This window comes from Pongo pygmaeus, chromosome 10 (assembly GCF_028885625.2).
Source record: "Pongo pygmaeus isolate AG05252 chromosome 10, NHGRI_mPonPyg2-v2.0_pri, whole genome shotgun sequence".
Taxonomy (NCBI): domain Eukaryota; kingdom Metazoa; phylum Chordata; class Mammalia; order Primates; family Hominidae; genus Pongo; species Pongo pygmaeus.
The window spans coordinates 105,389,641-105,404,126 of record NC_072383.2 but is presented as its reverse complement, the minus strand read 5'-3'; the positions used below and the strand labels follow the sequence as shown (position 1 = coordinate 105,404,126).

At 36.9% G+C, this 14,486-nt stretch overlaps 1 protein-coding gene across 10 annotated transcripts in view; it reads right to left on the bottom strand.

Moving 5' to 3' along the window:
- RIC8B (RIC8 guanine nucleotide exchange factor B) overlaps positions 1-14,486 on the bottom strand; it is a 116,412-nt gene that overhangs the window by 9,341 nt on the left and 92,585 nt on the right. For 4 of the 10 annotated variants that reach the window (XR_010122695.1, XM_054445066.2, XM_054445069.2 and 1 more), the window contains one exon: positions 6,964-7,083. The exons of 3 other annotated variants lie outside the window; for them this stretch is intronic. Coding sequence is in view for 5 of the 7 variants with exons in the window: in XM_054445066.2 (XP_054301041.1) it covers positions 6,964-7,083 (120 nt within the window). In the remaining 2 variants the exon portion in view is untranslated. 3 more of the 10 variants (XR_008493035.2, XM_054445072.2, XM_054445067.2) reach the window with 3 other exon arrangements.

The following is a 14,486-nucleotide window of genomic DNA, read 5'->3' as shown; positions in this document are numbered from 1 at the left end:
TAATTGGGAATTGTCTAAACCAGGGGTGTCCAATTGTTTGGCTTTCCCGTGCCACACTGGAAGAAGAATTGTCTTGGGTCACATAAAATACACTTAACACTAATGATGGCTGGTGAGCTTAAAAAAAATTGCAAAAACATCTCATAATGTTTTAAGAAAGTTTATTAACTTGTGTTGGGCTGCATTCAAAAGCGTCCTGGGCTGCGGGTTGAACAACTTTGGTAAATAGTCCCATAGGGAAGCCTTTTTTAAGTTAGGTTTTATTAATGTGATCACATGTATGAAAATTTGTCAGAAGAGCCATAATCAATCATTCTCTTTTTAAAACAATTTAAATACCTTGTATTAACATAGAATCATAGAAATTTTACTTGTTCCCTTCAAAAGCTTTGCTTTGTTTTGTGTTTTAAAATATAAGCTATTTATTTAGCATTTGACCTGATACCTACGAAGAGCTCAACTATGGAATGAAAAAAACAGTAATGCATGTCCTCTAAATCTTAGTTCTCTTCTAAAGTAAATATGCTTATTATCTGTCTTTCGTGCTTTTCATTTATTTAAAATTTAGAATGTCTTATTTAAAAATAATCAGACAAGTTTGACAGCTGTTGGTAATTTCTCACAATAGCACACAATCTGGAGTCTCAAGACTGAAAACTGGACTTGGGTTAGTTACTTAATCTTTGGTGCATTTAATCCTTAAAAAAATACCTGACGCTATTTAATTCACAGGGCTGTTTTAATAATCAATGGAGATAACGTATATGGAAGCATTTTTTAAACCTTAAAGCACTATATAAATATTAGGTTTTTTTAATCACTGTTCACATTTCTGTTAGATCACATGCAAAGCTTCTAAAAATCTGCTACCCACTTAATTTACCCACAGTAAACAACATGGTTAAGAAAATATAGAGAAAAAGGGATCAGGTATAGTACTAGAAGAATAAAGTACAGTTTTATCTTTAAGTGGTTTAAAAAATTATTTCTTGGTAATTTATTTACAGAATTTTTCTTATCTGTTGTCCAAATTAACAAAATAAATATTAATAAGAGGTCAGCATGCCAACTGACACTGTTGAACAAAGCAGTAGAAACAGAAGTTCTTAATGCTCTTCCCAATAAGGAAGACTTAAAAGTTAAAGAATGGGAAGAACTAAGAGAACAAACAGCCAGTGGAGATGATTCTTATTTGATGTTCCTGTACTAGTCAAAAATCATTCCAGAGAGTACTTTAACCAAGAGCTCAAAGTAGTTATTCCCACTACAGATCTAAAGAACAATGACTACAGATAGGCAATACAAAGGTAGCATGACATCCTACTTAGAGGTGTCTAGCTACTGGAAAGGTCCTATATAACCTAAGCATAGATAATATCAAGCTTCTCAAATTAATCCTCCCCTGACACCTTAAGGTGTTTAATTTAGCTGGATCCAAGTCCTCTTAATTCAATTTCCAAGCAACCTTACAGTATATTTTAATGAGGTAGAACAGCACTGTCTGATAAAAATATAATGTAAGCCACAATGTAAGCCAAATGTATGTACTCTTAAATGTTCTAGTAGCCACATTGAAAAAGAATAGGTAAAATTAATTTTAATATTTTAACCCAATGTATCAAAAATATTATCATTTCCATATGTAATCTATATTAAACAAATAATGAGATATTTTACTTTTTTTGTGCTAAGTCTCTGAAATCTAGTGAGTATTTTACACTGATAGGACATCCCAATTTGGACTAACCACATTTCAAGTGCTCAATAGTCATATATAGCTGTGGTTACCATACTGGACAGGGTAGTCTAAAGAATTTTCTGATGAAAACAAGATCTTCATATTTTCATATCTATAATAGATCTTACAATGCTCTAAAAATTAGATCATGTTTATGAAATGTACCTGAAAAGCATTTCCTTAACTAACTTATCACAAAGGTAGGTATAATCACAGTCGTTGATATTTTTGTAAGGAGAGTAAAATAACTTATTTATAAGAAAAAACTATGTATTTGTTATTTTTCAGTTATAAACTACCTATCTCAGCCTTAGTCAGTTTAAAATTAATCTTTTGATTAAAGAGAACTAATCCTATATCTGGTGCCTACATTTATTATAAAAGTCATGTTTCAAATAGTACACAATGACTGGCAACAACAACAAAAAAAACAAAACACTTATTGGCTAAGGAGTAAGAAAAGGAAAAAATGGTAGAACAATTATCTTTAATTTATATAAATATAAATTTTAAAACATAGATTTTGATGGCAGAATATATAAGCAAAAAGGCAATGTATCTTGTTAGACAGTGACGGGGTAAGGGTGAGTAGAGGATTAATTAGCTCTGGTTCCAATTTAGAAACTAAAGGGTATTAGAGAAGTCAAAACAAAACTGTAACTTGAAATATTATTTCCCTTGGGTTAGTTTAAGCTTAAGCCAGTCAATGCTCTCTCCCCTTTTTTAGAGGAGGCACCACTATTATATACAAGTTGTGTGCAATAGCTAAGGCAAATGAAATTGTATTAGGCACAGTGGGCTTGCTTTAACTACACAATTCCCATTCAGATATCCTGCTTGAGTTGCAGGGGCTTGTTTTTTCCGAAGTCAGGGAAGGAAAGAGAAGGTGAAGAGGCAGGCAAATTTCATCCGCTTTTCCATCTCTGCCCTCACATTAAAAATGTCAAATGAGGCTTTCTATAATTTCATGCCTCAGGCCTTAAATGTTTATATTTGATAAATATTACAGTTATCATTCTATATGAAAGGAATTATGGACCCCAATATTTAAATAAGCCAATCATGGCTCAAAGTACTTTATGGAATTCCTTTCTGGCCCTGAATTTTATGACATCTGGCCAAAAAATGGAATTGACAAAGTATACGTTAAAGTCTTAAACCATGTAGGTATTTTAAAGCAAAAAACTGCCCTTGAAATTTGGGGATCAGCTATTTTCATTATTTCATCATCACATACTGTGGAAACCACAGGGTACAAGGCACTGTACTAGCTAGACATGATGGGATTTATAGGGTTCAGATTCTTTTCCAGCTCTTTAGACCTGCCAATCCCCTTATCTACATCTATCACAAATATAATCCTTATACTAAAAAAAAAATCACTTGGAATACTCTTAAGTCAGCTGGTATTCAATGGGAAGAAAATATCTGAGCACTAATCTCTCCAGTATCTTTGGAAATCTAGCTGAGAGAAAGCTGCTAAGGTGGTGAGCTCCTTGAAGCAGCGGCTATGTCCAGCATGGAAGTAAAATAGAAATGTAATTTTAACTTTTACATTGGTGGTTTTACAATTTTGGTAGTGAATAACATCTATACCCTACACCAGGCTCAGTAACAGTACTTGGCATGACCAACCTTAGTCATCATCACTTTGGTAAGTGCTTTGGCACGGGCCACTGTTGCTAACCACCATCCTGGTGCAGGTCCTTCACATCTGCTCTCCTATGGATGGAAAAAAGGAAGTGTCTAGTGTCCATTCATTGGCCACATCACCTCCAACCCTATCCTTTACTCACATGCCTTTCAATTCAGGTGCAGGAGAAAACCATTTCATTTTTGAGAAGGAAAGTTAATCAGACAAAGCTATGGTACACTCTTAGCACAATAACGACTTGGTTGAATGCAGAACGTCCTAGAGTGAAAGGGAGGGAACTAACCAATATTACGATGCTGACAGGGTGATGAGGAAGTGTTCTGGCAAACACTTACTATAACAGACAGACACAGTAGCACAGTGGACAGAGCAAACATCTTGAGTTCTGGAAAATGAAGGTCTAGTCTCACTTTTTAAAATGAAACTAGAAAGAGAATGTATGTGAAAGTGTTTTATAAACTGTTAAAAGGAAATGAATTATCATCAGTCATTAGCTTGGAAATGCTTTGGGCAATTCTTTGGTACTTGCTTCCCCCAATGATAAATCTGATAACATACTAATCAAATAATGATAAAACAACCTGAGCTCTTTGAAATAAGTAGTATGTGACTATCCAAGACTTATTAACAAGATTAAATTTCTCTCCACCTGGAATGAATGGTCATCTTTCCATTTTTCTATTAAATACATCAAAATTCTAGGATCAGCACAAATGCTAGCTTTCCTGTGAAACAGTCCCTGAATCATCCAGACAGAATGAACTACTCCTTTTCCTGCATGCTTACATTTCAACATAGTACTCATTTTGTCATTATTTCCTTCTACCTTGTATTCTAGACTAGATTACAGTCATTTCTTCCACTAGAATGTGAGTTTTCCAAAGGCAGAGACTGTCACATTCTCCTCTGAATCTTCCTCAGGTTCCTAGCACGATGCCTTGCACAGAGGAGCTGCTTAGTAAATGTTCCCTGAATTGTACTGAGTTTAGTCTATTTTGGCTTTATGGCATCTCTTTTTACCTCAAAAAAAAAGTGGAAAGAGAGAAGAAACTTAAGACTAATGAGGAACACAGCACAAAAGACATGTAAGACGCATAAAGAATGACTTCATTCTTTGCATTACTGCTTTGGAATGCCCACTGCTGATCTTTATACAGTTTTGTCATTGATTGTATTTAGTGAGAGCAAATGTTAGAAAGCACACAAAGGCAGACAATGTAAAACGCCCAACACATGTCATGCAAAAATTCTGTATGATTTGAACTATTCTCAAGGTTGCCTTTCGCTTCAACTTTAATGGAAAAATTGATACCATCAAAGCCAACATAAGACATATTTGCTCTGCTTTAAACATGCAAAATCAGTGTCACCTTCAGTTGGGCATCTGCTGGGTATTTCCAGATAAGTAGGCATCTTCTTTGAGGCATAGTTTAAATCAGGTGGAAGCTGGGGTATTTCAGACTTGACGTTTGTATATTTATTTGTTGGCAGCTTCTAGAATATGTGGATTCCCCTGAGATTAAAAGGAGAAGGACCTAGCACCTTTGTTTTCTGTGCCTGTGATAGAGATGTCTTATGAAATGGTAGTTCCTCTATTAGTAAGCCAAGTATCTGGATTATACTGTGTAGTCTTAGGCAGTTATTTCCCCTATCTTCCATTTCCCTACTTGGAGTTTACTCATCCATGGTAGATGGCCCAGTTAAATGGCATTTGTGTTAAACTTTAAAAACTCATGTTGTTGGTCAGAATATGAAATTTATGCAACTGGTTTACTGTCCTAACACACTAATGTGTTCTACTCAGGTCCTTGCTAACCCTTCCTCTCCAGTTTCTACCACATGGACTCTGTTGGTTTTTTTTGAGATGGAGTTTTGCTCTTGTTTGACCAGGCTGGAGTGCAATGGTGCGACCTTGGTTCACCACAACCTCCGCCTCCCAGGTTCAAGCGATTCTCCTGCCTCAGCCTCCTGAGTAGCTGGGATTACAGGCATGTGCCACCACACCCGGCTAAATTTGTATTTTTAGTAGAGACAGGGTTTCTCCATGTTGGTCAGGCTGGTCTCGAACTCCCGACCTCAGGTGATCCGCCTGCCTCGGCCTCCCAATGTGCTGGGATTACAGACATAAGCCACCGTGCCCGGCCTGACTCTGTTGGTTCTCATCCTGTTGTTTTTATACCCCTGTGTTTCATTAGCTACATCAGCTCCTCCTGGAAGTGGCCAAGCACACACCTTATCTTTATACATTCATTTTGATCTTATTCTGCCTCCTATAGGTTTGCCCTATCGGTATCTTCTCTGTGACTATTAATCCCTTCTGGGAGGGAAGATTTCTGGTCTATACAAAGGTATGGAGAATGTAATTTGCAAAGAGGCAACAATGTCTTTTGAAGATTGTGAATATAGTCAGTTAGCTGTAAATTCTAACCTTCTTGAGAAAGGATGAAAATTTAAAAGGGCTAGCTGGAAGTTACTGAGTTCTAGTCTTATTAGCTTTGTAGATAATTAAGCTATTTACTGCTAAACAACTTCTACCACATTACCAGCATCATACTCTGCAGCGTGGATAAATATCCATACTTGTCACACTCCGCATGTCAGTCTCTTGTTCTTGTCCATTTCTGCCCTAAGCCTCTGCTGTGCCCTTTATCTCTGCTTGTTTCTGTGTTCCACCTTTCCCTTTCATGGTTGGCTCTCTGGCTTTTCCATTCCAATGGCTCCTTCTTTTGACTGAGGGATACTAGCCTTTACATAGTTACTGTGAAAAAGGAGATGGCCAGAAGAAATTCATCTTTAAGTGGCAGCTGCCACCAACACACAGAAGCATTCATTCAAGATGGCTTAAAGAAGATAGTGACTCAATGTACGACTAGAAAATAGAGTGATTCAGCCAAGTATGAAAGGAATTATTTTCTAATAACTCCTCCAAGATGACTAGTTGCTGATTAGTATATACTTGATTTAATTATTTCAAAACTGGTTATTTTTGAAGGGGAAGGAGGTGAGAAGCAAGAGGGGAAGGGGAGTTTTTTTTTTTTTTTTAGAACTCCTAATTAATACAAGTCCCTGTTTTCAGAAAATCCTTCATGTGAGCTATTTCTTTTCACTTTTTCTTATTGGGTGCATGACATTTTAGAATTCTTGGTTTCAGCAGCAACCCAAAAAGGCGTAATTGCAAACTTACACATCAAAAATGAAAAAATAAAAGCATCATGATTTGAAACAAAAACTAAAACAGGCTAAAACAAAAATACAAGCAGCAGCAAAATCACTGAATCTAACTCACAGCATCTTTTTGAAGACAGGGAGGTTAGTTGGTTAATTATTACAGTGCTCTGGTAGTTACTATCTTAGCTTTGAGAGTTTAAATGTTTAGGAATGCACATCCAGAAGCGGCACATGTAGAAAAACCATGGTAGCCAAGAGCTATCTGAACTACTGCTGCCTGGGCCACCCTATTCCAATCAACATGGATTTCCAGAGTTGCTGTTCTATGGTAACTCTCAGTGAGAGAGACAAAGAAATAGACCATTTTTAGAAACCAAGCAAAAAATGGATGGGAATACAATACCTGGAAAGTTTATCAAGCATGTTGACAAGTTTCATGGCTTCATATTCTTTTTGTTCTTCTGTCATTTCATCTATGGGGTTTGGCATTGGTTCCTCTAAATGACCAGTGATAAGATTAATGCTACAAAAAGAAAAAAAAGTTATGCTGTATGTTTTAAAATTATGCTCTTTCTATACTTTTCTGGTCCAACTTTTAAGTGATAATAAGAAAGAGTATAATAGCCAAAAAATTGGCAATAATTTCAATTTTATGGTATAGAACTGATATAGGAATTTTTAAAAATGGACTTTTCCACTAATTTGCTTTGGGAAATGGGCTATACTTTTTTTAAAAAAACGAAAACTGTCTTGCCAGCTTTTTTTATTTCAAAGGCATGGTTGCTTTTTAAAAATACAGAATTTGATTAGTGCCGTTAGGATAAATATCTGTGGATGCACAGCTTATCCATTAATTCTAAGGGGACACATGATTTCAGGGAAGAAGAAATGAGGAAATCCATTTTGTGATACAGCATAAAACAAACATCAAAAAAAATTGGAAAAATGATGACGGAGAGGCTACAATCTGGAAATGAAAGCATGCCAATTTATAATCTCAGGAAATTAGTCCATTAGTGAGACCACAGAGGGCAATGAGTGTTTAAATAATAAAAGATAAAGCAGAAGAACGATTCTAATTAGGTTTGATCTGGCCTAGACAAAAAAAGGGATGAAATCTAGCCTACCAAGAGACAGGTATATCATCCTGGCTTTCTGGAAATAGATTTAATACAGTACTTAAAATGAATACTTTGCATAAACTTTGTATGAGGTTATAATACCAAACAAACTATTCTCTTAGAGAAAAGCCATACTTTTTTTTTTTTTTTGAGGACAGGAAATAAAAGATAATTCTTTCAATGGCTCCTAAATATCTACAACAAACATTTTTCTGGAGAAGCAGACGAGATCACAGTATCTTGTACCAGCCAAGTACATACTGTTTTTTTGTTTTTGTTTGTTTGTTTGTTTTGATGGAGTCTCGCTCTGTCACCCACGTTGGAGTGCAGTAGCACAATCTCCGCTCACTGCAACCTCTGCTTCCTGGGTTCAAGTGATTCTCCTGCCTCAACCTCCAGGGTGGTTGGGATTACAGGCACGTGTCACCACGCCTGGCTAATTTGTGTATTTTTAGTAGAGACGGGGTTTCACCATGTTGGCTTGGCTGCTCTCAAACTCCTGAGCTCAAGTGTTCCTCCTGCCTCAGCCTCCTGAAGTGCTGGGATTACAGCCATGAGCCATGGCGCCTAGCCAGTAGTTTGTTTTTAATGATCAAATTAAATATCCCTGCAAATAGCAATTGCTAATAAATTGCTTTCTAGGGTCTATGAACATAAACGCTTTCAGAAGCCAGGCCTTTAAGACAAGCAAGTGAGTGAGAGGGTCAAATATACACAATGTGGAGTGTTGGGAGATTGGAATCAACTAGAAAACAGTGCCCAGTTTAAATTAAAAAAAAAAAAAAAAGATACTGGCCAAGACAAAGACACAGTGATTAATTAAATCTTCTGGTAGCCAGCTTGCAACCCGTCTTTGAGACTTTCGGTTGGGCAAGTTACTTTCTTTACTGACCAGGGCTTTTCTCATTTGGGTAAAGGCTAGCTTACTACGTATTGTTATCTATTACTATTAGATTTACTTTTCTTTTCTATCTTCCTCAGCGGCTGCATGACATACCAATTCTTATGGAAGGACTCAGTGCTCACCATCCTCGAAAACCTGATTCAAAACCTATCTTGCCATTCTTGCATAAGACCTACATCTAGAGTCATATTTAAAATTTTTTTCCCCCATTAGAAACCCAATATATAAAATAGACAAAAGTGAACTGCTCAGGCAAAAAGGGGATGGGAATAGCCAAGTAGATGGGGGCATAGAGTCCCTTTATTTGTCCCCTACCCACTTATTTTCTCTTAAGGTACTTTCAAAGGTTCTGGGGCAACCTGAAAACCCATAGCCTTGTCATTTATTTCTAGCCTTGGCTGTACATTAGAATCACTTGAGAAACTTTAAAAAAAAGCTTAGGTGACAGAGCGAGACTCCGTCTCAAAAAAAGAAAAAAATTTTGGGCCTCACCTTAGACCAACTAAATCTGTGTGTGCGTGTGTGTGTGTCTAGAGTACCTGCTTTAGACACTCATTGTATGCTACTATTTCCTCTTTTTTCAGGTGCTCATAAAAGAAGAGAAAAAGGCTTCCAGTTAGAGGCCATCAACAAAAATGCTGAATGCATCATCGTATTTCCTAAAGGTCAAGAACAAAGAAGACCCAGACAAGGCTTCTGAGAACTATGGAGACGTATCCAGATGCCACACTGAAAATACAATTCCACCACCCATCCATTACTTGCTCAGGCATATAACAAGACACCTCTTTTCACTGGTTTCTCTTCTGCCACCTGTTAAATTAGAAAAACAACTAGTCTTATAAATGAATAAAGGTGCTTATCATAGATACATACCACTTCCCAAGCAAAGAAAATCAGGCCTTAGAAGAAAGTGTAAGGGAAGGTAGATGTATTAACTATGTAGATCATGCTTATTTGCCTCTTGAGAGAGGGCTTCTCTCCTCAAATTCAATGGAGCTGTGATTTGAAAAATCAGGCCCGTAGGCACTTTTAGGACATTTGCACACGTGATCACATGCTTCAGGGAAAAAAATGTGTCAGGAGGACACCCTGGTAAGCTATGTGGTATTGTGGGCACCACAGCATACAAAGTCACTATACGAATTCCTAGATTAGGACACAATTTGATGGTTTTCTTGGTTCTCTTAAGAGCTTGGTGGAAATTAAGTCTGTCTTACATAAGGTGACCTCAAGTCCCCCGGCTGCTAAAATGATATAATGGTTTGCTCTGAAATTAGCTACTAAAGTAACACAATTCTTTGCTATCTGAGTATAAAAGCAGCAGCCAGAAATTCATTCTTACAGAGTAAGAACTCATTTTTTGCCATAGAGTAAAACATTCCAACCCTCTAAAGTCACTCTAGGGATTTGGGTTTCATTTTTTCCTTTAAAAAGACATTTTTCCCCTGGATCTTCGGAAGAACGTAAACAAAGCCACAGAAAACACAAGTTAGGGCACTGAAGTATAGTGTACCACTCTCTTATGGGAAAAATGCCAGTGTGCTGTGGCAGAAGGCAGATGAACACTGTCTCTTCTCCCGCTCCCCACTTCAAACCAGAGTCTCATGTAGTTTCCCTACCCAGAAAGGAAAAGAAAAATAATAGCCACCGTGACAACAAAGACGTGAGATTTCATAAAATAGATCACTTTTGGTGGAACAAATACCTGACACCTTTCAACCTCAAATAGTACAGTCTGAGACGCCACAGTCCAGGTTTCAATCTTGACACTATGAAATTCTGGAGTTACTTTTATTTCATTCCAAAACCTGGAGTCTTAAGATGCTTTAAGAACACTAATTGTGGTGGACATTTTATTGGGTAATTATATTTATCATGATCTCCTCCACCTTGTCTCTGCTCCCTGTCCCATTTCGTAGCACTCCAATCCTACTATTTATGACTTCCAATTAGGTGACAAGAAGTGTCTAAATTCTTATCTGTGGTATTTCATCACAAATTTTGTATAAGACTATTATATGAACTGACAACAGCTATGGGCCTGGAGACAAAAGGATTAAGACACACTAAAAAGGTATGGACAAATGAACACAGGTATAAAACCTGAGCTGTATTTCAAGTCTTTTGCTCTTCAAATTTTTGCTACCTTTGGCCAACATCAACAGTACTAGGTCATTTACAAAAAAGATCCATTAAAACTTAATTCAGCTATATGAAAATTAACTTCAATCTCTACAATGTGTGGCTTAAATTCATTCAAAGCATTCTGGTTAAAAAAGGAACTCTAAAGTCAACCTACAGGAGTTGGACAGGTAAGATAAGTGAATAGGATAAGCCGTCACACCAAAGGAGCTTATACCTCGTAGGAAGGAAACCACAGCTACTCAATTCCATCAATTGGTTGTCACGTAGAATGCAGGCCCTATGTTACCAGAACTTCCAGTTTTTCAAAAGAAGTTAGAAATCAAGATTTTCATCTAAAATATCTGAATTCTAAATGTTGCTAAGTAATTAAGAAGCACTGTGTAAAATAAGAAAGCAAAACCACAAACCAAATAACCAATAGGACACGGGGCAAGCCAAACAAAACATACTTGTGGGCTAAATCCAGACAGTTTGCAACTTCTACGAAAGGGATCAGGGTTTTAGGAAAGGGCATTTTGTAAGCCAAGACCAGGAAAGAAGGGGACAGGCGGGTAGGAAAGGAGATGTTATATGTGAATGACACTAAAACAACTTTCCAGGGGGAAAAACCCAGAATACACTGCTCCCCCAAAAAACAATATAAAGAACAAAATGGAAATTTACCATATCTGAATTTTCTTGAATTCTATTCCCTGGCTCCCATTCCTCAACTAGATGTAGAAGCTTGACGAGGAAAGGGAACTCAATTTTCTTGGTATCCTAATGCTGAGGAGGGGCTGACTAACTCAAAATTCATTCATTCAACAAAAATTTACTGACTGCCTACTGTGTGCTGGGCACTATTCTGGGGACATCTACATGAACAAAAACAGACCAAAAAAACAAAAACTCCTCTTCCCTCTTGGAGCTTACTTTTTGGAGGAGAAAACAGACAATGAATAAGTAAGTTATATGGAATGTCAGAAGGTGAATAGCACTGTGAGAAAAAAAAGCAATGTAAGAAGTATGATATGGAGTGGTAAAGGCAGGAGTGCAGCAACTGTTAACAAGGGCACAGAACAGGTGATACCTGAGTAAAGACTTGAAGGCGGTGAGGGAATGGGAGATATGGCAGCTATCTGGAGGATAGGCATTCCAGGCAGAAGGAACAGCAGTCAACAGAAAGGCCTCAGGCAGGAATGTGCCTGCAGTGCCTGACACATAGTAAAGAGGTCAGTGTGGCAATAGTATAGCAAGAAAGGGTGCAAGTATACCACTGCGAGGACGTTTGAACAGTTGACTAGTCTGATTTACATACTATAAGGATCCCAGTAACAGCTGTTTTGAGAACGAAATGAAGAGGAACAAAGGTAGAAACAACAAGGCCAGTGAGAAGGCTTTGAGAATGATCCTGGAGAGAGAGATTTTAGCTTGGACCAGAGTGGTAGCAGTGATGACAAATAAAAAAGGTAATTAGGTCAGAATGTATTATGAAGATAGGACCAGAACTACCTGACAGATGTATGTGAATATTTACCAATTTAGAATGAATCAAAGGGATTTTTCTGTTTTCAGGAATATTGGGGTATACACAGATACATTTTCTTTCTTTTCTGTTTTGGTTATAGCAAAGAAAAATAATAGATGCTCGGAGAACAGGGAAGCTATCTGAAGGGCAAACTCATTTCTCTCTTTGGCTTTGAAACAATATAGTAGAAGTTAAAATAAGCTCTGACTTCACACCCATTAGGATGGCTATTACTAAAAATCCCAAAGACAAGCAACCCCAGAAAATAGTAAGTGTTGTGAGGATCTGGAGAAAAGGGAACCCTTGCACACTGCTGGTGGGAATATAAATGGTGCAGCTGCTATGTAAAATATGGTAGGCTGGCAACAAAATTAAACACAAGAACTACCTACCATGTGATACAACACTTCTGGGTATATACACAAGAGAGCGGAAAGCAGGGACTTGACAGATATTGGTAGACCCATGTTCACCAGCATTATTCACAACAACCAAAAGGTATATATATAATGTATATACACACATGGAATATTATTCAGCTGAAACTTTGACATGTGCCACAACATGAACGAATCTTAAAGACATTATTCTAAGTGACACTAGCCAGTAACAAAAGGAGAAATATTGTATATGATTCCATTTGTAGAGATTCTTAGATTCCATAGAGACAGAAAGTAAAATGGTGGTTACCAGGAGCTAGAAGGAGGGGAATATGTACAGAGTGTCACTAGGGACAAGGAAAAAGTTCTGAAGAGAGATAGTGGTGATGGTTGCATAACAGTGTAAATGTACTTAATGCTACAAATTTGTTCACTTAAAACTGACTAAAATGGTAAATTTGATGTTACATATTTTATCCCCAAAGTAAAAAGGCAGAGTGAAGAGCACAATAAAACTTGCTTTGCCTACCTCAAAAAACAACAATAAAATTCCCAAAAACCGCAAGCTCTAGAGTCAGGCTGCCTGATCACTTACGAACTGTTTGCCCTGGACAAATTACTCGATTCATTGCCTTTAGTTTTCTCCTCTATAAAATGAGATTAATTCTACCTCAAAGGATTGTTGTGAAGATTATATAATATTTGTCTAGTTCTTAGAAAAGTGTGCCTGGCACACATTAAGCACTCAATAAATACCAGCTATTGTTACTAGCATTAGTGAGCCACTTGCGGAGAAATAGGTAACACAGGAGGCCTCAGATGATCCAGGAGGTAAGTTACTCTATTCAGTCAAATCCTTACTATGGAGATGAATGTGTAATCTTCATTAACTAAAAAAACCATGCAACAAATAGGTGGTTTTGTGGCGTGTGCTTTAAATTCAGATATATTTTGAAGAGATACCAGTTTCTGAAAATGTCTCAAGTAATTTGAGAATTATCATATAAATGATACACTGATTCTCCATAAAAGAAATAGGGTAAATTATGAAAGCACATCCTAATTCAGGTTTTCGCATTACATTTGCAATAGAAAGAACCAGTGTAATATGGTGTCATTCTTTCATTTACTTATCTGATATTTACTATGTATCTACCATGTATTAGCCACATAAATTTATACATACTGAATATATATACATACAGGAATACCAAATTGCATCTAGGCAATAAAACAAAAAAGGCCTCAAAATGCCTTTTTAAATTATAGTGCAAATGTTTCCCATGTTAGGCCGTTTGATTAAGAGTAATAACCTTGACATAAAGGATATAGAAAACTGATGATTGTGAATCTATAGCAAATAAACACTGGAGCAAAACTCAGTACTGTAGTTAAGCTAATATACTGGCCTCTTTTACCTCTGGTCTTTTAGAACTCTGAATTTAGATACGTTTTATGACTGCTTACAGTAATAGGTTCTAGTTCCTAGAAATGCTATTTTACATAAATACGTCATCACAGCCCAAACTGGGCAAAGAGAAAAATCTTCATGTCCTGGTTTCTGTCACTTACTTCAATAAATATTTAATATTAATAAATAAATTTATAAAGCCCAATATAATAAGACAACTATAAAAAGACTTGACTGAAGCAGCATAGCAAAATCTTGACAAACAAAAGAAAAAGTATCTTGCCTTGTGCTGAAGAAACTGTTTATGCAGCTGGTGGTATAGCTACAGCTGAGAAAAATATGGTCAAGAAGGAAACACCCCTGAGTTTATTAGTACAATGGTTTTAAGCTTTTGGATCTGATTATGAACTGGTGTGGTGTGTTAAGTGTGCAAGGAGGCTCCCTAGGGTTCTGCT